The 23,432-nt window shown below is 37.0% G+C and overlaps 1 protein-coding gene across 2 annotated transcripts; it reads right to left on the reverse strand.

Moving 5' to 3' along the window:
- Positions 1–413: 413 nt before the first annotated feature.
- On the reverse strand, positions 414–22,289 carry mapk9 (mitogen-activated protein kinase 9). Of its 2 annotated transcripts, none has more exons than XM_056262109.1 (12): positions 22,063–22,289; positions 13,727–13,878; positions 12,707–12,836; positions 7,932–7,990; positions 6,561–6,699; positions 5,406–5,571; positions 5,235–5,306; positions 3,200–3,382; positions 2,952–3,076; positions 2,751–2,802; positions 2,424–2,495; positions 414–622 (listed from the first exon to the last, which is right to left on the reverse strand). In XM_056262109.1, the coding sequence occupies exons 2-12, from the start codon at positions 13,840–13,842 to the stop codon at positions 483–485; spliced, it is 1,254 nt and encodes a 417-aa protein (XP_056118084.1). In that variant the 5' UTR covers positions 13,843–13,878; positions 22,063–22,289; the 3' UTR covers positions 414–482. The 2 variants fall into 2 exon arrangements, with proteins under 2 accessions (XP_056118084.1, XP_056118083.1); XM_056262108.1 differs by having other exon boundaries at positions 2,751–2,814.
- Positions 22,290–23,432: the final 1,143 nt, after the last annotated feature.

Below are 23,432 nucleotides of genomic sequence, written 5' to 3' on the forward strand. Positions count from 1 at the left end.
AGGTGATGAAATGAACAGTGATAAAAGCTACATCGCACAGAGAGAGGGGACATAAATGACAAGGATAGATCCAGATATCACACATGCTTCTGCAATAATAATAACTCCACTAGATGGATAAGATGGTAATTAATATTAGTTTATATGAAGTAAAATGTGAATGCATTAATGCATAAACCTATTACCTATCTACCCATTTTTAAACAGTTATTTTTAAAATCTAAAAGTAAAAGTGTGAAGATGCAGTTAAACATACAAGAAATGGATAAAGATTCTTTTGATCAATCGCGACAGAATTAAGAATATTACATGAATGTTTGTATACGTGAGATGGGACAGAGGAAAAAAGCAAGAGTAAACAATTACGAGTGTAAACCTGCAGCTGTATGAACGTGCAGCCACAGTTCTCTTCAGTCAAGATCACGGCATGGGCCACACTGGCGAGGGAGAGGGACGTGACAAGCGAGAAGTCGTCACTTGATTCACTCCTCTAGCGGCCCCGTGAGGGTGTCGATGCAGGAGCTGTCAGTGTCTGAGGCCAGTGTCTGCTCCGTTGACATGGACGAGATGTCATTAATAGAGGACGACTGGGAGGCAGTGGCGCTGCTGTTCACCGTACCATCTACAACACACAGAGCAATGCATCAAAATTAGGGCCCAAGATAATGCACTAAATATGTCTAACATCGTTATATTTATTGAATGCAGATAACATTTTTACTATTACATCTTTCATTGTGTTTCAAAATTGTTTTTCAGTAACTGACAGTAATTCAGTAGTTACTTAGCTAGCATTAGCATTGCTGTTCTTTGTGTATTTAAGTACTAAAACCTCAATGGTGTTAGATGCTACATTGCCATCTATCGACGTGGATCAGCATTGTCGTCTCTGAGTTTTACGTAAATTACACTGAGACACTAGTGAGTTTCAGACAGCGACAATTAATTCTCTTAACTGTCCAACACAAAAGAAGAATCTAGGACATCACTACTTTGTCATCAAATCTTTCCATCCTGCAGGGTTTGACGCTTACTTTTTTCCCCAAGGAGCACATGTGCTCCTAAACTGAAAAACTTAGGGGTGCAATGAAAATGTATCAAATAATATGTTTTTCCTTAATAAAGGAATACAAAGAGACATTAAATAATAAAAGTACATCAAGTTTTTAAATATTTCTGCTTCAAACTTTAATAAGTAAAATAGTTCATTTATTTAACTGTAATAAAGTGATTATTGTGCTAATACCAGTCAAATCTATATTTTGAATATGTGTTAAATAATGTTTTTAGTCTTTCCTTCCTGTGACAGACAGACAGAAGCTACAAGAGTTTAAGGAGTGTTGAATTAAATGCCAGATGGTTTTGTACAACCAAAATGCCAATAATAAACAGGTGAAAAATCTATGCACTTTTAATTTTGAACAAGCCCGAAATGCACAGGGACTCTTATTTTGGAATTTGTACGCTTTACTATTGCTCATTCAAAAAGGAGATGGAGATGAAAGGCCCTGTCCCAAATGGCACACTTCATGTGCACTTTCGGTCTTGTGGACTTAATGGCTGCCGCGTGCGCGTGTCCGTTGAGTCCGTGAGACCGCAGTGTGTCCCATTTGTAATTTTTAGATCTCAGAAGGGTGCTCGCGAGCGCCCCCTCTGCGGTCGATTTGCGCCCTTGATGCGCACTTTTGCCGAGCCCGCGCTGATGCGGACTCCACAGCAGACTTCTTCCCGACATTCAAAGCGGCGTTACGTCGCGAAAGTGCGGACTCAGAGGAAGACCGCGAGTGCTTAGGGTTCCATTTGGGACAGGGCATATCACACACTTACAACCATCTTAAAAAAAATATTACAAAATGGACACCATCAAGTACACATTCATAATTTATCAACAGTAATCATAAGCAATCAATTGGCATAAATGCATGGTGTTCAATTTATTGACACTGAACTGCTCTAAAACCACAAGCCTGTAAACGTGCTACAGTGCTGCATTTGTACTTTGAAATGTGCAGTGCTGATATATATTTAATAAAATCATAGCCTTTGGAAGTTTAATAATAATAATAACAACATTAGTCTGTAATCGCAATTTCAGTTTTTCCATCCTCTAATGTAACTCTTTAAATGATAAATGATCATTATGACTTTTGTTTACCATTTAAGATATTTAAGATTTTTTATGACTTTCAAGTCATTACAGATACATTTTACAGTTCTCACACATCTATTTTTAGTCACAAACGTGAGTGAAACACTCAAAATGTCAGCCGTAATAATGTTTATGCAGATTTTTTTGACATTGTCAGTTTACAGTCCAAAATCAAAATTCAACCCAATTTCTATCAGTTTCAGCATTAATCATTGTCAACTAGACAGAGACAGCTGGATGAATACACAGATTTCACATTTGCACAATGACTCACCTAAACACTCCTCTTTCAGGACACCATTCTTGTTCCTCTCCTCCCAGTCCATTACTTCTTTATAAATTAGCTCTGTAAGGAGAGAAAACCCCCAAGAAAACATAAGCAGAGTTTGTCCTTTTCTATCTTTTTTACAAATCACTAATAAAGCCAACTCAACCCTTCAGCAGACATTAGCTTATAAGGTCAAGACTGAAAAACTACCCATTACTGTAGAATAAATGAGAATGCAAAAGATCTTCAGTGATCATTTCTGCTGTAGGCATTCATTTTCTACAAGAAGCTTATAGCTCAACAGGAGGTAGTGACAGCAGAGGGCATTTGTACCTTTCCACTGCTCAATGCTGTGTTCCCGCTCCTCCAACTGCTTGTCTGATATCTGTGGAGGCGGCTGAACACACAAAACAATCATTACAAGTCCTTCTCTCAAGGGAGAACCTTCTTGGCATTGTACAAATGTCCCCTGTAAAACAGTTTCAACTTGACTGGACAGGACAAAGTGACATGAAAGGATAAGGGTGCACTGACCGCATCGGCCTCGGCTGGGTCGTACCACACGTGGATGTAAGGGTGACTGAGGGCCTCCTGCACAGAGATACGGCTTTCAGGGTCGATGACCAGCATCTTGGACAGCAGGTCTCGTGCTTGACTAGCTACATTAGGAACGATGTAAAAAGTAATTGTTTAGTACACCATTAAGACTGTACTCAGTGAGACAGCAAAGTAAGATAAAACACAAAAAAAGCTACAGACATGGAAGATTTAGGATGTCTTACTTTTGATCTTGTCATGCTCGGTCTCTGATGGGAAGGCCCAATCGGGGAAAAGCTCATTCAAACTGACTCCGGGAAACTGAGGTTTGTTCATCACGTAGTTCCTTACAGTGTCCATCAAACGGTTCATGAACTCCAGCGACGGGGTTCCCAGTATCTCAATGACCTTATTCCACTGGTCAATATCTGAGATTGACTCAATTAAGGAGGTCAGGTGAAAGATTCACATGGCATTGACACCGAGAACAGCTTATTTTTCAACGACTAGGACAGACATAGATGGAAAAAAAATAAAGTGAATATTTAATAAGACGTGAAGTATGACGAACTTTGCTAAACCAAAACCAGACAAGAAACATAAAACGTGTAAAAACCACGAGTGAACGATACTTTGCAGAACTAGGTTACACTTTATTTTAATGTGTCCTTGTTGCAGTGTATTATAAACATTTAAGTACAGAGTAGTATAAATAAACTACATGTTCTTTCTGCAGGGTTGGGGAAGTATTATGGTTTGGTTTAGTGTTAGTTGCATGTAATTATGTATAATTTATAGTCATTACTACAGTAACTACATGTAATGTGTACAAGGACACTGTAAAATAAAGTGTTACCCGGAGCTATTCAGAGATAAGCAGTATAATGTCTAATCCATCACACCAGGGTTTCACACACCTATAGTTTCATGATAGAACTGCAGGCAGTTTGTGAAACTCACACACACACACAATATACACTGCCGTTCAAAAGTTTTGGATCGGTAAGATGTTTTAAAATCACGAGCCTCACCAAGGCTTCATTTATTTGATCCAAAATATAATATATGGTAAAAACATGAATATTGTGATATATTATTACAATTTAAAACAACTGTTTTCTATTTGAATATATTTGATGTAATATATTATGCAATTTATTCCTGAATTTTCATCATCATTACTCCAGTCTTCAGTGTCACATGATCCTTCAGAAATCATTCTAATATGCTGATTTAGTGCTCAAGAAACATTTAAAATTAACATCAAATGTTGAAAACTGTTGTAACAATTTTGATGAATATAAATTTAAAAAGAACAGCATTCTGCAGTTTATTTTAAATAAAATCTTTTGTAACATTATAAATCTCTTAGGGGGCTTTCACACTGGCAGTTTAGTTCGGAACGGGGCACGGTTCGCATGAAAAATTGCTAATGTGATTTCATGTCATGGGACCCGGGTGCGCTCTGGGGTACCGAACCCGAGACTACCTGGAGGAGGTGGTCTAAGTTCGGTTGCTCCCGAACCGTGCCGCGGTTCGCGTGAATGTGAAAGCAGCACGGACTTGTTCAGGAAGTAAAGTGACCTGCGCATGCGTTTTTAGCTTATTGTGATGTATTCAGTTAAATAAAACACTTGTAAGGGATGATAGTGTTGATGATTTACCTTGGATACGAGCGAGAGTGAGCCTGCAGTGTATTCGTGCATTGCGCGTGAAATCAGGGCACCAAATTTGGAGATCCACCGTCTCTTCAAAAGAGTCCGTTTGCAAGCAGCAGAAGGCCACCTTATGTGACACACGCACAGTAAACCTGTATTGTTCACTCAACTGCGCATAATAGCAGCGAATTAATAAAAAAAACATAATATTGGCCCGCGTTCTGTTTTCTATCATGCGCCGTGCAGGTTTGCGATGACGTAATATGCACGCAAACGCACCAGGGTTCGATAGAATCAAGCTGAGTGTGAAACCAGACCAACGCCGGGAACAAACGCGCTCGGGCTCGGACCGCAGCAAACGAGCCCAGTGTAAAAGCCCCCTTAATGTCACCTGTCACTTTAAAATCAATTTAATGCATCCTTGCTGAATAAAACTATCAATTTCTTTCCAAAAAGCTGAACTGACCCCAAACTTTTGAACGGCAGCTTGTTACAAAAAGTATTTTCTACTTTCTATGCTTTAATTTGCATTTAAAAGTTACATCTATATAAATGCATAGTTTAAATGCGTATTTTCACAGGTGATTATGGACAAGCTATTGAACAAGGCTCAAGAGGATACGATCAGTGCCCTGGAATATGACGCTCCCTTTGACCATCTCACCCATGATGCAGCCCACCGACCAGATATCCACTGGCAAAACACAATGAAATATTAATAACAATTTTATTTGTATCTCTCCAATGGCTTTCAAGAATATTACTGACAAAAAAAAATAAAAAATAGCATTACCATTCTCCTTGTATTTCATGCCCAGGATGACCTCTGGTGCTCTGTAATATCTGGTCACTACGTAGGGTGTCATCATGAAGTTAGTGCAGGCGGTTCTGGCCAGCCCAAAATCTAAAATCTTTAAAGTGCAGTCGGACTTCACTACTATGTTACTGGGCTTCAGATCCTGCGGGGCAGAGATGATACAGTCTCATACAGTCATGCTGAAAGACAATCTCACACTTTGGTATACTGTAATGTCAAATGGCTCAGAGAACACAGCTGGTGGTGTGTCACGTTGGATTCGGTCTTTACTTATTAAAAGAAAAAATTTGCCATTATTTAAACCTGAGCTTGAAGCCTTTAGTAGGGTACAAATTATACAAATAATGATCTGAATTTGTAAAGCTTCCATCTGAAAGAAAGTCCCCCGACCACTCTTTTATACCAGTGGCAGTGAGAATATTGAATGGAATTAAGTACGGGTAAGAAGCATCGTTCGTGAGAAAGATTACTTTTATTGGGTGGTTGTTCTGAATTTGTTGAATGATTGTTGTCTGTGTCTTAAATGTGTACAACATTTTTGTTTTTATGAGAAGGAACATTTTCATATTTGATGGAAAATTAAGTTCAATCAATCCATCCATCCAAACAAGGTTATTATAGTTTAGAATTTTTCATTTAAATTTTCAGTTTAGTTTAACAATCATTAATTCCCACATCAGTTTTTGCTTAGTATTTGAAGTTATATTTTAGGTGTAGTTTTAGAGTCAAAGAAAACCCAAATCACTGTATAAGCTCTCTGAAATGCTTAAATATAATTGGTCAATGGCAGCATTCTGTGGTCACATATTTTAGCATAATGATCACTGAACCGTACAATCCAACGTTTTTAGTGTAGTGGTGCTAGTCTTTCATATCACTTTGTAGCCCATTTCATTTACATGTATTTATTAAGCAGCCATGTTAATAAGTGGGATCATCGTTAATCAAGGTGCAAATTTTTATAATGTACAGTGTACCAAAAAATTAAACAAATATGTTTAGTTAACATGGTTATTTTTGTTTTATTAAGTTAAGTTTGAGGCATTACATGTTTTTTTTCTTCAGTTTTTCTAATTATTATTTTCTAATTATTCTTACTTAACTGCCACACGAGTTGTAGTTACATCTCACCCTGTGAATGATGCCAGCTGAGTGTAGATGTCTGATGCCACACAGGATCTGGTAGAGCAGGTAAGACATCCTCTCATGGTCCAGGTCCATGTGGATCACCTGACAAAGGCTAGCATCCATCAGCTCCATCACCAGGTACCTGAGGAGAGAAACCAGATTCTTCAGGGTTTTCTGTGCTCATGTACAGCTCATGCATAGTACTGACTAGCATAAAACAAGCCAAGATCCTGTAAGACTGGAAAAACTGGAAGAACTGGTTGAGGCTGAAAATTAACATTTGAACTCCCCCTCGTGCACCATTGAGACGAAGGTCTCACCTTCCTCATCCTAATCTACATTTCTCCCCCTCATCACCCATGCGAAGATCACCCAAACTCACACAAGAATCTAAATGGTTTAATGTGAATGATTATCATTGAGTATTATACATGTTTAATATCATTCGAAATGTCTCATTTCCAAATAAGTAAAACAAAAGGTTTTTAAGAGTTTAGGGATAACTGGCACACAAAGGAATGTGGTCTCTAGACACACGGTCCTACCCCCAATAGGTGTAAACTTCTGAATGCAAATATCCATTGTTAGCCTATATAATGAAATGCAGCAAGGGGCTCGGGGCCTTTTCTGTACTTCAGATGAGCCTGTGAGGCTGAGAGAGGCCGAGTCTCTCAGCTTCATGTATTTCTTAAATGTCGGGTTCGCATTTCTTCTCTTTATTCCAGAGCATTTGATGTTTTGCATTGATTATCTTTGAACTGATTATGAAATATGAACGTTTACCTGACATAATAAATTCTTACATTTGATTATTCAAACTGACATTATTTCCAGTAAAGAGTTAAAGGAAGTGTCAAACTTTCGCTTATATTTAAATGATGCACAGATATCATTAAAAAACCTTTTCATTTATGGAGTCAGATGAAATAACGAGAGAATACGTATGAGAAAATGTATTGCATTTAATCAAAAATACTTTGCCACGAGAAAAGACAGTAACACGCAGAGACCTTCACCCGCTGATCGGATGCCTCCATTGGGCCGACCGAGCCGGGCTTTACACTCCCAAGCTTAATACATTGAGTCAGCAACACTTTTATAAAACAGCAATAGAAGTGCTGTTGTCAGGAGTTGTAATTAATCATGATTTAATAACATATAATTTTCGATCCTAAAGCTGTAATTATCACATGCAGGAGTAGAACAGTGCAATTCATCAGTTCCTCTAGAGATTGCATTGTGGTCCCAGCAAAACTATGAATGTTAATAATCACACCGAGGGCCAAAGCACCAATAGACCCTGCGGCTATACAAACTCTGCTTACACTAAATTAGGTCAGCATAAACGCATGAATTTATAAACTCAAAACTTACAAATCCTGGAACTCTTCTAATGACTTCTGAGGCGTGAAGACGTTAAGCAAACGGATGATCTGGGAAAAAAATAGAACAGAAAAAAAAAGTGAAACATGACAAAACAAATTTAAGATTCAGCCTGACAACAAAGGCCAGGGTCTCACTACCTGATTTTCAATGATAACCATCGTAGTCCCTGGAGAATTGGGTATCAAATGAATAATTTAATCCAATATGCTTGCAGATTAAAGGTGCCCTAGAATGTTTTTTTATTTTATTTTATAATGTTTCCTGGGTTGCCCTTTTAATGTTAGTATGTTTTTTAGATCAAAAATAATCATAATTTTGAAATAAATGGCATTTTTCCTAGCCTGCTTTTAGCCTCTGATTTGAACACTCTGTTTGAAGGGGCGTGTCTGCTGTGTGTAACCGCGGCCAATGCTGTGATTGGCTGACATGCTTGCATATGAAATAGCTAGTACGCATTACATGTGAAACTCTCTCGAATACTTTTACTACTGCTATTATACGTTTTTACTATAACAGCTATCGAGATTAACGAATCGTGAGATGTTTTTAAAGTATTTAGATCTATTCCCATCACATAAAATGTTGCCGTGATGAGCATTGAGCAGATGACAGTGTGTTGATCGCGAGAATGAAGATCTTATCATTGCAAAGCAGTTTCTGCACTCTCTAATGCTTTCACCAATGCAAACACGATGATGTAAATACAGTAAGAGCTTCGTTGTGCAGTAACGTGCGTCATTGATTTCATAACGAGTTTGGCAAGTGTCCAGATAAACTCGCGCTGTGTGGAAAGATTGTTCTTTGATCGCTTTCTGTATATAATTTGTTCACAATTTAAATACGATTATTTTCATCCTAGTAATAGAAACGATGTGAAGTTGATATTTTAGTCACTGGCTTGACTTACTGATGCATAAACAGTATTGAACGATTTTGAGAGAAAGATTACCTGTCTGAACTTGAACAATTACACATCAGAAAGTGTTGCTTAGTAGCTCGATCCGAGGCCAGCTCTGTATTGGCCCAAGTTGAGGAAACAGTCGGTGAAATGTTTGGAAATTTCCAGAGAAAATAAAATTAACCCATTGTTTCTTCAGAGGCTCAGATGAAGGAACTAAAAAATACTTTTGTGTTCATGTGTACATCCACACTGAGCAACTGCCATGCTTCGGCTGCGCAGTTCCGCCTGGCATTGAGGGCTGGCATTATGCAAATATTTGGAGGCGTACATATTAATGATCCCGACTGTTGCGTCACAGTCGGGTATATGTGGAGATTCGCCTGTTTTTCAGGGGTGTTTTTCAAAAACGAGATTTAACTAAGAAGGAGAAAACAATGGTGTTTGAGACTCACTGTATGTCATGTCCATGTACTGAACTCTTGTTATTTAACTATGCTAACATAAATTCAATTTCACATTCTAGGGCACCTTTAATCAATATGAGTATATTATGTACTAGATTCAATATAGTTATCAATCCAAAGTTGAAAGAAATGTTTAAATTATTTTATTTGTGTATTTTCCATTATTATTAATATTAACAGTATTCTCTTAATATTAATATTTCCTTAAAGGTTGTATCAGCGATTTCAGGCCCAAACATAAATGATCACATTCATCTAATCTTTCCTAACGATCCGCTAGCTGCCCGCCCCATAAGCAGGCTGTCAAAAACGCATCTCTGTAGGCAGTCTAGGCTCTGAGATCTGAACACAAAAATAAATGGGTACAACCACCACTCAAAGCCAAAATAAACATTGTTCCAACCAATCACCGACAGGGGCGGGTTTTGTTTGTTTTTGCGCTCGTGCACGGCGCCTGCACGCGAAGTCAGAGCTGAAGAAGAAGCCAGCGCGTCTACCAACGGACCAGATACAGTGAACAAGGAAGAGGCAATCCCCAAGAAGAGAAGGAGGATTAGGGCGAGGGAAAACCGTCGTTATTCGTTAAAGAAACGAATAATAATTGGGAAGGCTTTTGAACGGTGGAGAGAGCTTAAAGATTTGAAATGTTTTAAATCTGAAGCTGAGGTTGCACTGTTTCTTCTGGACCGCTTCTAGTGCTGACTTTTTCAGATGTGAACTGTGTGTGAAAATATCCTTCTTTAAAAAAAATATGAGTGAAGCTCGACTAAACTTGGATAGCTCTAGCGAATATCAAATTGTAGGGATTTAGTGTGTGAGTTACGTTTGTTATATGTGTGCATGATCTTTTTTTTTCATGATGCACGAAACGGGAGGGAGGGGCGAGCTAACAGAAGTGACGTCACCCACAATCGCTGATACAACCTTTAAGAATTAAGACATATTGACCCATTCTAACTACACAACAATAACAATAATAATTATTATCATTAAACAAAAATTAAATGAAGTGACTATCTTTATGAATGGGTCACTGAATCATTCCTTCAACCATTTTGTTCAAAAACGCAATTTATTTGGGAACAAAACAGTAGTGCGTTTCTCTGAGATTTGCAGCCAAAAATATTTTAAATGTATTAATAATAATAAATAAAATAAATAAAAAGTAGTTTATGGAGCAATAGTAAAATTGCAATACCAATATTCATGGCTGTCGTAATGCCTAAAAAAAAGAAAAAAAAGAAAAAAAGAAAAGACATTCTAACTGGGTAATGTTAGTCCAAGAATTACATCTGAATTCAGGTTATGCCAAAAGTTTGTGTTTACGTGGTTCTCCTGTTCTTATTTTTTAACTTCACATTGTTTTCTCAGCCAAAATAGGCTGTTCAGTGACAGGCAATTGGAGAGAATTATCAGAGGTAGTTGTTTAGACCATTACTCCTCTGGCATTCTTAACCGGTGAGTGTGACAGAAGTCTGACATTCCAACAAAAACAGTCCGTAGGTACGACAGCCCTGGGGGCTGTTCCATAAACCAAGATTAGAGTATAAGCCAGGCTTATTTCGGTTAGTCAAGCTTATTTTTGGTAGATTCGGTTTCATAAATCAAACTTAAAAAAGTTCAAACTCAGTTACCCTGGCAACTTATGCTGGGAAACTAGCCTGGTCCAGGGCAGGCTAACTGTCAGGCTAAGCCTCAGTTGTTACACAGATCCTCAACACTGACCGACAAGAACACAATGATATTACCACTGACAGTCTCTAATACCATTATTGGACTTTATAAATACACAGTATACAGAAAATCAACTTAAATAAGGCTACAATATAGACACATATATAAGGCGTTTTAAAGTTTTCCGTTTAGGACATGTCATTTTTGTAATAAAGACATTTTAATTAAGGAATGCCTCGGTTATCAGAGAATTCTTTCTCTACACTGTCTCTTATATATATATATATATATATATATATATATATATATATATATATATATATATATATATATATATATATATATATATATATTTTTATTTTTTTTTTATTTTTTTTTTTAAGTACTTTATTATGTCTTTCAATTCAAACACATTTAACACAATTATACAAATGGACAGTTCCTTTAAAGACATCATATTTTCCCCCAATAAATATTCCTTATTTTTCCTTCTACTTTTTTTTCTTTTGTGATAATACCAACACATACATATAAATAAAACAATAAATAAATATTAATAAAAATATAACATTCACATATATCAAACTCTTATAATGAATGACACATAATTCCTAAAAGTTATTCAAGTAATATTATTTAAATATCAAATATTCAATATTAAATAAGTAAATAAATAAAATAACAAATAACTAGAAATAAAAGGGAAGGTTACATAAAAATGTAGTTAATGTAGGCCAATATATTCCTTTATTTTATGGAATATTCTTTGATTTTAGAGTTGCACATATCTTTTCAAAATGTATACATTTGTTCTTAATTTAATGTTATCCTCTCCATAATGTACTTTAGAAACTAAATCTAACCACTCATTTAAAACTGGGGATTCTTGCTTTCTCAAAAAAAAAGATTGCATTAAAAGCTGTAATTCTCAGCATTCTAAATAAGTATATATCATCTTTATAAAGTAGCATAGGTCCTATACCCAAAACTATATTTTGTATCTTTATTTATTTAGTTTCTTTAAAAAAAATCTTCCCTGAATTAGGCTACTTCTGTTCAATTTCTTTTTTTTATTAGAAGTATAAAATATATGAGTGTAATGAGCTAGAAGTTCACTGCAACTTATCCAACATCCTAAAGAGAAATTATTATAATTAGAAGATATTTCTAGTGTTATAAAATATCGCATATTAATTTTCCAAGCAAAATGTATATTTTAGTCAGAATTATTGCGCTCCTATTTGGCGCGCATGCGCGCAGCAGCGCTCGTTCAATATGAAGATTAGCAGCAAAATGGATACATTTGCACGACTTTCTAACATTTACAGATGGAGAATATAACTGTAAAATGTAATTTGTGCACTGAGGGAAAAAAAAAAACATGTCACAAATGCATAAAACAGCACAAAATATACGCTGTATGATGGTGGATCGATTTGATCCACGATCGACCTCTAGGGCTGCTTCAGAAACGCGTGCACACGCAATTATCTAGACTAGATAAACCTGGATCAAATTAGTGAGATTGCGTGAACTTCAATTACCTTTTATGGAACCACTTTAGCCCCAACTTATTTGTTAGGCTCATTCAAGTCCGGTTTTGGAGTTTAATCCCTGCTTTTCTAAGCTTCATTTATGGAACAGCCCCCTGACCAAAATAGAGTTGCTTGAGTCAGTTCAAATTGTACTTCTGAGTGGAAGAGTGCACTGTTAAGGGGACGTACGTTCTTGTGATTAACACACTTGAGCAGAACCAGCTCTCTGTAGGCCCTCTTCGCATGGGTCTGGTTCTGAAAGGGCCGGCTCAGTTTCTTCACAGCAACTGGGATGCCAAGTACGGTGTCCAGGGCGGAGCTTAATGGGGCAGAAAAACAGGCACACATCACAATCATCATTGTAGTTTGTTTGTTTTTTAACACCATGCCAGCTTCTGTAGCTATTTTGATGGCGAGAAATATCTATGGTAAAACTAAACAATTTATTTTTGCAAAAAAAAAAAAAAAAAAAACCCTCTACAACTATATTTGGTTTATAATAAGAAGAATAAACGTTATTTTCTACATCTCAAAGCGCTTTACAATAATAATAATAATAATAATAATAAAAGAGAAATACAATTATATAAAATAAATGCATTCATAAGAGAAGTACATTCAGATATACAATACAAAAATAAAAACGTATCAAAACAATTCAATAAGTAAATAGGATAGAAAAAAATATTTGTCAAATAAAAGCTACCCTAAAAATGTAGTTTTGAGGGAAGACTTAAGAACACTGGTAAATTTCTTCAAAAGAGTCAACTGAGGTATCTCACAGGGTTAACCAGCTCAATCTAATAAAACATGCTTCTATAATAAAGAGTTTTGACAGAAAGAACATGATTCATCATTGTAGTAACCATCATCAGTGGTGCAAACATGATTCATATCCATATTTGTGCATGGGCAATGTCTTATTGTACCTCAATCCCCTTTTAAATGTCATTACTGTATCGTACGGTTTAGTGTCCATCTCCTGAACTTGGATAAACAATTTAGACATGCAGCTGGCTGTAAAATCCCCCTTATTATTACTCCAGCTATAAACCAGGGATCAAAATCTCTAATGAGGTCAATGACAAAATCACATCTGCCGCGTTCATCATGACAAATGGAGACAGGCGATGCCTAATGAGATGTGTGATGATGACATCATTAGTATGGAGGCAGATAAAACTCTGCTAATTCCAGCCGCCCACTCACCAGACGATACCCTGGGCACCGGATCCGATGGCGCGGAGCTGCTGGTACCTCCTGAGCACCGTAAAGGTGGAGTCCCCCACCTGTACGCTGTAAAACTGTCCCTCCCCCTCGGTCATGGCTCCTCCCACTGAGTGCCGTGAGACAAATCAAACCTGAGAGAGAAGGAGCGCAGTAGATGAGAGAGATGAAGAGATGATGTGAGACGTGGCAGCGATGATTGCATACTGAGCTCACTCCCCCGTGTTTACTGCACCGCGTGGGGGGGGGGTGACATTGCCGATGACTCATCCAAGGAGAATCAGATATAATGCATAGCCATACTGAATGACACAGGATGCCGTTAGAGAGTCAAGCCAGAGATAGAGCACAGAGATAAAAGCATTGGTCCACTGAAAGGCCATTCTTGATGCATTAAACAAACATAAAAACTACAAACAAGTGATATCTATCCTTCATACACTTCCCTGACCTTACTAAGCAAAGCTTACATCAATCTCTAATCAGCAACAGTTAGGGATTTGAACAAACCACTAGAGTGTAAATACACAATAACGGTTCGGTACATACATTGAAGTCTCGGTTCGGTATGTTTTCGGTACAAAAGGGGGAAAAACACAATTGCTTTTCTTTTTCTTTTTCATTAAACACTGGTTACTAAACTTTAAAGCGTTGAAGTGCAATAAGCAGCGAAAGAGAACTCATTTCGCTATATGCACGTGCTGTCAATTTCAGCATTGCCTGAGAGATGCGTGCACATGAAGCCACTGTCCATAAAGCGTGTGAGAACTTAACTTGGGTGCTTTTTGACGACTAATTGGGCTTGAACGGTTAAAAAAAAACATACTTGAGTCAAAGTGACCATGTCTTTGCAAGTAAACAGTCATTTGTGTCTTAAGTGAACCTATAAACGGTTGAGAAAGAATACACACAAGTATAATGGATCCATGCAGTCGGTCTTAAAATGACAATCCAAATTTACCTGCTGTTGTTATTAATGATAATCAATCAACAAAAAAGTGAAAATCTCTCACTGCTCTTGACTGAAACACTTTTGTAACTTTAATAATAAATGTATATTTAATTTACACAGTAAAGACTATGCACTGTTTTTTATACATTTGATTACTTTTACATGCAATATATGTAGTATTTCTTATTTCTAGTGCTTTAAGTTTTCAGGTAGGTCTATTTCATTTGTGTCTTTGTTCTATTGTACTTTGTTTTCCTATATGCTTGTAATTAGTTTCTTTGTTCTTTCTTTATCACTGTTTACTATAAGTTACCAGTGAGATTGAGTTTTGTTTACTTGGGCTAGTAGTCTATTAGTTTTGTTTTGTGATACTGAAAATGGTGACCAGAATTATGAAATTCATCATTGAAATCATAAAAACTCATCATCATGAAATCATCAAAAATAACTATATCGTGATGTAGCCTATATAGTTTTCGTGAAATAAAATTACTCGTATCGTGATATAAGATTTTGGTCATATCGGCCACTCTACCAGCATGTGGCAGTAGTCTGTATTCATCGTTCAAAAAGGGAAGCCTAAAGAGCAAACAAGGCAAAACAAAGCCGTGCTTGCTTTACCATTTTGCCCTCTGTGTCATTTGCATGCTTACATCGCTTTCTTTTTTCTTCTCCTGCACTGGCTCACTAAGCTGAACAGTCAATCAGAGTGATCTTTAACAGACGTTTTTGCCAAAAAGCAGCCGGACAGGAACACGCCGGAAAAACTAGGCCGACAGAAACTCGATGAGACACTCAATGAGGCCCTTTTACGAAAAGGTGTGGTATTACTTTTCTAAGTGATCATATGCACCAATATTAAAATTCTGTTTGAAAACTAATAAACCAGGTCCAGTGAAGATGGACGACGTGCCCAGTAGACATGGCGTAACAATGTTTTGAGAAACTATGAATCTAGTTACTTCTACTCTTTATATCCTGTCAAATGCACTGATGCAAACAACTTTTTACTCTTCTTTTTGTGTCATCTGACAAACTCACTGTGGGAGTCTGAATCTTAAGCTTTTCTTTCATGTCCTCTATTTCTCTTCTGAGAGCAAGAGCAAAAACTACATCACAGCCAACACTGAACCTTTTGTCTTTTTAGAGGAAATGCCTTCAAATATCAGAAATATCATGCTACCTGGTAAACAGGTTCTCCTGTGGGATTCAGTCTTTCTGAGGGATCCTCTTTCTGCTTTTTCCTGTCATTTTTTATGCAACAAAGAAAATCCCAAAGTGATTTGAAACTTCCATTTTAACATGTTCAACATCCCTCAGTGACTCATCAGTAAACCAAACCAAGACGAAGCGCTATAGTTAGGCTTAGATAACTTTCACGCCAATAATAGACAAAGCTGGCACTGATATACAAAAAAAAAAAAAAGTTTCAACAGTGAGCTGGGACTTATAAATGTTAAGCTGATTCCTTAAAGCCATTAGATCCAATTTCACCATGGCTAAACAGAAACACTATCCATTTAAAGCAAGCCCAATAATCCAATATTGTAACGAAGCAGAGATGAAGCATCACAGTGTTTGATATGACAATCCAGACTACAGGAACTGATAAAGGAATCAGTCACCGAAACATCACTGTTTGAAGCACGTTTACAATCTTAACCCATATGTTCCTCATTATCAGATACAACTCTTCATTAGTGAAAATTAAAAATCCGACCAATATCTGGTTTAAATTTATTTATAATTATTTGAATCAATATTTTTAATCTATAATATTTATTTAATATTTATATAACAATGTCAAATCATGTGATGTCAGGAGGATATAAGCTTAAGTGAATTTAGCATCACAACAGTGTAATATAGCATGAAAATATTGAGATAGTTAAATAAATAAATCATTTTAAACAAAACAGCACTTCAAATAGTGCTGTTAAAAAGTTGAATCTTTTCCATAATCTAGTGCTATCTCTAAGTTAGTGCTAGATGACATAAAAATGAATATTAAAAAAAACAGGCTGCAACAAGTATCCACTGATACCCTTACGATATATCACTGTCAATCTTATTCATAACAATATCAGGAGCGACTTGCAGAACAATGTAACTATTTTTTTTCTTGGCAATTTGCCGTGCCGTTTTTATACTCTACGCCTTCCCACCCTGTTTTATAAAGGCCCACCCACTTAAATATTTCTGGCCTCACCTCTGGCAATGAGAGGTATGGCATGCCATGCAGCGGCGCTGTCTCAATCTCTGTCCGGCGTGGGTAAAATATTTTTACATGAAATTCAGGCCCTGAATTAATGTCTGTAAAAATCCTGATTGGAGCATCCCTATAAATAATTCTACATAATAAAAAGAAGGCTTCAAATGGATCAGTATCGGCTCCAAAACTCCTGATCGGTACACCATTATCATCAGCGTGCAATCGCCGATACACAATATTATAGTGGGGAGGGGGGCTTTCTTATATGCATATTTACTCATTTATTTCATTATTTACTTTTATTATCGTGGGAAATGACTCGTACAAAATTGTTCATTTTGCAAGAAAAGACGGAGTTGGTGATAAAGAAAAATCTTACGTCTCAATATTGGAAATATTTCAGTTTTAAACCAAGGCAATCCAGTGGACATCACACAAGTTCACACACTGCCGAGTTATGGCAGTGAACGAGTGAAGAAGTTTCAAACCACAGTACAACTATTCACTACAGTAAGTGAAAGTAGAGACTGACCAAGCTTTTGACATCTGATGCTGCAATAACGGCACATATTCTCTCAGAGGCGACGAGAGATGAATCTACTTCAACATATGCTGGTAACAGTATATAACTGCCTTCATTTATGTCTTAATAATTCACTTGTGGCCCATCCGCAGCAGAAAAAATTAGAAGCAGCATTCAATTTTAAACAAGTTATTTTTGAAATTCGTGTTTAAAATAAAGCTGCTCTTAATTTTCATTGAAGACTGATTATTGCAGTTTCCGTACCTATTATAGACTGTCACTGCTATAATATAATTTGAATTACATAATCAGGGCTTGACATTAACTTTTTTTTGCTCACCACCAGTCACTGTGGCTAGTGGTTTAACAAAGTTACTAGCCACTAAACATTTTCGCTGGCCACAATTCATGGGAAAAAAATGGCCAGGTAGATATTTTAATATCATCTCATAATTTGGCAGCAGGAATATTAGGCTGCTGTTACACTGATCCATTATACTGTTAACTTACACACGTGCGTTTACGTTCACTTAAAACATAACTGACTGTGTTTACGTGAATACCAGTATTTTGTAATTATTTTGCGTGTAACACCAACAATATTCATCAGGAGCAAATAAAACGAGTGAGGGGAGGAGGGTTTGTGTGTCAACTCGCTGACGGAGAGCGCAGCTGGAATTGTGTATCTATTCTGCGGAAAATGAGCATTGGAAGCGTTTCAGATATTTCAGTATCGCTATTAGCTGTGTAACGATACACGTATTCGTATTGAACCGTTCGGTTACGAGGCTTTCGGTTTGGTTTTCGGTACGCATTTTTGAACCGAACATCTTGTTGGACCATTTTTGGACCATTGTTGGACCATTGTTCCTGCCGACCAAAATTTCGTTATTTCAAATGTAGGCGCGTCACGCGTGGCAAGCGCGCACATAATGTAAGATACGCTGGCGTGACCTGACACAACATTGCCCAACATCAAATGGCACATGTAATGCAAGCGGAACGAAACCACTCGTTATTGTGTGGTTGACGGACCGTTTATCAGTTTGGACCAATGCAGCGCGAGCCGATCTTAATCATCAGCACTGTTACTACACAGCGAAATCCAGTAAAGAAAGCATTTGAATTCGCCAGTGAAGTAATAACATCGCTGCGAGATCTAGTAGTGAGAAACATTCGCATTTCTCCGTTATTAACGGATCAAACAGCGCTGACGTGGAAACCAGGAAGAAACATTGTGCCATGAATGAACTAATCAGTGTCCACAGATCAGCAACATTCACCATGGATGTACTGTAGTAACACTACTAACTGTAACCATAGAAGTTTGGCAGGAATAGTAGGCTACAATGCTTTCAAGTAACGTTACGTCGGTTTTATTTTGACATTATGAATACAATTGCTGCCCTCAAATGTTAATCTGAACTAAAATAAACCTTTGTTTAACTACTACAATATTACATTTCATTTTGTCCAAGGAGCTGTTTTGTTTTATAAGCTCCTAAGAAAAGTCAAGTATAGCTCCATCATTGCTCAAAGTTAAAAAAATATCATACTTTATGATGTTAGTTTTAATAAAAATATAATTAAAAAAATTAAATCAAGGAAATTTCTCTGGCATTTCTTTCTTTTTGCTGTATCGGAAACGTACTGAACCGTGACACAAGTGTATCGTATCGAACCGAACCGTAAATTTTGTGAACCGTTACACCCCTCGCTATGTATAGAAAATTCTATATTTTTTATTATTAATTTGAATATTAATTTAATAATAATAGTAGCCTAATAATAATAATATTTAATACATTAATTAGAAATGCCAAATCCGCTTGATAAATCGCAGATAGCTGATGCTTTTGTTTTGACATTATCTCTGGCTATCGTTGATACACAATAAAAAAAACTCTGCTCCAGCAAATGTATTCGGCTGATCTTGTGGTGTATGACAAGAAAAAGCTTGAGCAACATGATGCTAGAACACTCTCCCTCTGCACAGACTCCACGGCCGTACGGCTCTCAGTGGTACATGAGTCAGCTTATGCCCAGCTTGAATAACAGTCATGCTGCTAGGCCATGCAGGGCTACATCAGAGTCAAAACGGCCTGCCATTAAGCGTGCTGCAGCCAACAGGACCACAAGCCTGAATTTTATTTCGGCCCGAAAGCTGTTTCAGGGCCATGTTTCCACGTACGGGAGAAAATAGCATTTTGTTAATGCATCCCTGACCATTACAACTGAACTATTTCCTGACAAACATGGCAAATGGGAGGGCAGCTGGAGAGATATGATCCAGACAAAATGAGTTGGATGTTGATAAGATGAGACTAGGTATTAGTATCTCGTAAGCAAAACATGTAACTAATTCTCTAACTAGGTTGCTGTTAAAATGTATGAACATTAGGGCAGTGCTGCCAGGCTCTCTGAGATGAGTTCATTGTATTGTTACAAAATAACAAATGCATATGTCAGTCAAATTAGATACAATAAGATGCATGTTCTTTCTAACGGTATAGTGACTGGTGGGCCTGAAAATGGGTCACAGCAGGTCTATCATCACAGGGCCACAGACTGCAGAGAGAAACAACCCTACAGTACAAATAATAAAATGCTCTATATTTGCACATTATTAAGATAAAAAAGGCATATCAACATTTAAGCAGATTTGTTTCCTATATTGTATATCAAACTCAACAGTATTTAGGCACAAATGCATCTGTCAGTTGGTTGAAGCTAGTCAAATTAGGCGGATACCAACATGGACAGGTTGACTTATCTTCAACAACAATGAACAAATCTACAGGTATAAAAAAGTTAAAAGAAAATATTTAAACAAGTTAAATTGGTTCACTTGCAGAATAAACATGCTTTGTGCCGACCACAATTTGTTTTGTGCTATTAAATGACCTTTTACTATCATGTTAAAACTGCGATGAAAAAGTAGTTGCGAGTCGACAGATCTTTTCTTCTTTATTGTGACAACCGTCCGAGTGTTACGGATTATCGAGAGAGAGAAAGTAAGTCACCAATCACAGATGACTTATTCATCTGTGATTGGATTTTGAGATAAGGCTGTAAAACGTACTAAATGAATGGAGAAGTCTGGCTTACGCCACCACAATGAAGACTGACGTTTTCACCAGAAGATCGAGGTATGACATTTCGATTAAAAATTATGAGGTCATATTTAAAATAAATAAATATACATACACATGGACAAATAATTCACAATAAAATCAATAACATGCATTTACCAAATAGATAGCTAATTTAACTTCATGGCAACTTAATTTTAAATACTGTTGTGTCTACTCAGTTCATGGTTATATGTTAGATTGTAAAGACAGTAAAATCTAGAACCTGAAACAAAACCAGAGCTTAATAACTAGGCCTACTTGTTGTCAACAAAAAGAAATTTCAATGCGCACAAGTAGTTATCCTCAGGCCTGTCACTATAACAAGTATACTGAAAAATAATATGAATAAAAAGCATGCAGGTCATTGACAAATAAAGCTTCAAAAATAGTTTATAAATTATAAAATTTGTTTATATGAAAGGTTTCAAACATAAAATTATGCCATAGTATTTAGTTTAAGTTTTTAACAGACACCATTTTAAATAGTTTTCTTAGTCTGTTCATCTGTTCGAACAGTTGCACCACCTGACATTTTGGAGAAAGAAGTGATATAGGTCATGAATTTATCAAATAATTAAAAGATGAAATTATGCACTTGGACACAAAAATATGCACATCATGTCATTGACCCATGGGCTACATGAAAGCTTGCTATTTCACTAAACCTAATATTTAACATGTCATCATATACAAGCCCTAAATGGAAAAAAGGAAAATCTGCAGACACATGTGTGAACTAGGGGGATTCATACAAAACTCCATTTATTAAAAAAAAGAAAAAGTTTTTCCAATATTCCTGACATGTCAGTTACACTGTAATTAATGGACGCCACATAACACTTATATGAATTGCGAGGTTAAATTAATGTCTTACTTTTGACTGGCAGTATGTCAACACATTCCATCTGTTCATGCATCACAACACTTCTACTGACCTCATTCACATCCCTGACCTCGTCTTAGATGATATACGGAGTTCTATGACAATTTATGAATACATTACTAAATACGAACCCAGAGATTATTAAGTGTAGTTTCAATGTAGCACACAGTGCAGTGCACCACCACGTTATCAAGTCAGCTCAGGCTCCTGCCAGGTTGCACTCGCTCCATCACAGCAAGCTGGTTAACGTTAGTCCTCCAATAGCAGCTAGCTACATCCAAGCAAAAGATACACCACACACCAGGTAATCACTCACGCATAAAACAAATGTATTTACAGTTACAAACGCTCGTCCTGGGCTATTTCACGAGTCTGCGAGTCACACTTGATTCGGCCTGATCCAGCGCGAGGCCAGAGCTCTGCTGCAGATGTGTCGCGCGCTCAGTCCATGCCAAACTCCCGGCGAACTGCCACTTCGAGACAACACTATCGCACAAACACGCGCGTTCAAGTCGCTCGTTTGTAAAAACATGAAAGCACGTGTTCATGGTCGCTAACAGAAATAGATGACTGTCTGAGGTGCATGAATTCTCGCTAGCTCGCTGCGTGCTTACCTCCTCTTCTTCTTCTCCTCGCTTTCTCCAGTTCACTCCCATGCATACATACACACGCAGGCACGCCAGCAAACAGATCCTCTGGACCGCGGAAGTGTCGGCGTTTATCGCTTCCACATTAAACACCGGGATGATGGTTAAATCAGATTTTTCTCTCATTTAAGAGGCTTGACAGTGAAGTCTAGATCGTGGCATGACTACAGGGGCGGAGGTTGGTGGTGGGACAGTTATTTTTCGACGTTCTCTCTCTCTCTCTCTCTCTTTGGGCGCGCGCGCTGGGCAGGGATGACGTAATGGCGCACTCGTCAGGTCAAGTTGTAACTTTTGATGCAGCCTGAAAGTTGCAGGAAGACATTCATTATTGATATCATGTAAGGTGTAACTATAACTTTTAAACACAATATTTGAGGACACTACGATTCTGACTCTTTTTTTCAATGCTTGCTTTGTTTTAAACGTATCGTCTCTGCAAATTTTATATTTAAGTTCACCAACAACAAACCATTATTCTTGTTTTTAAAAGAATTTAAACAGTATTTCAACACCATTTCATCTTCAGTAAATAAGAACGCAAGAAGAAAGGTGCTCTGTTCAGACAAGTGTGTTTATTATAAATCATTACAACTTTCATTTGCAATGCATTTAATTTGTATTGATACAGGTGCAGGCTATAAATACATTCTCTTTTCCTTTCCCTCCTATCTTTATTTATCTTTTTCTGTCATTAGCAAATTATTGTTGACTATTTTTTTCTATATTCTGTTGACGAGGGGTGTATTACTGTTAAATTTTGTTTATTATATACACAATATAGATAGTGTCTCAAAGACAATTGACTTGCTGTCTAAACATCATCCTGATATAGGCCATGTATGCAGTTCACACTCAGGCCTCAGCCTGCACTGCAGCTTTGATGTGAAACACCACAATGTATTTTTTCTTTAAAATATAAATCTTTTTGATGACATTGTTTTTAATTTAAACAAACTTATTTTCTTTTATTTTTATTTTATTTTCTGTAGCTTTGTGCAGGGCCTAATTCTCAGAGCCTTGGAGAACATTTATGCTCTATACGCCTGGTTCAGAGTAAAACATCTCTGTAAAACAAATAAAAAGACTAGATGGCTTTTCATTGGAAAAAGAGAAAGAAAATTAGCTGAAAAGCATTCTGTAGCTATGGCTTTCATGGTGTATTCTGTAAATAGAGTTCACTTTGTTCTCCCATGATTTGTTTTAAGCATCAGACACACAAATCCATTGGCGCTTTTCCACTGCATGGTACGGCTCAGTACGGCTCACTTTTGGGGGGTTTTCCACTGTGTACAGTACCTAGTATCTGGTACTTTTTTTGGTACCACCTCCCCGGTTGA

This window comes from Rhinichthys klamathensis, unplaced genomic scaffold, assembly GCF_029890125.1.
Source record: "Rhinichthys klamathensis goyatoka isolate OS25496 unplaced genomic scaffold, OSU_Roscu_1.1 h1tg000191l_1, whole genome shotgun sequence".
NCBI lineage: Eukaryota > Metazoa > Chordata > Actinopteri > Cypriniformes > Leuciscidae > Rhinichthys > Rhinichthys klamathensis.

Bases quoted from the DNA above. Each gene is read 5' to 3' on its own strand.
- mapk9 (XM_056262108.1), bottom strand. From the start codon at position 13,842: ATGACCGAGGGGGAGGGACAGTTTTACAGCGTACAGGTGGGGGACTCC. The intron at 5,572-6,560 runs GTGAGATGTAAC...TCTGCCCCGCAG, and splicing joins CAGCTGGCATCATTCACAGG to GATCTGAAGCCCAGTAACAT. The intron at 3,383-5,234 runs GTATCCTCTTGA...AGTCAATCTCAG, and splicing joins CATATTCCAGGGCACTGATC to ATATTGACCAGTGGAATAAG.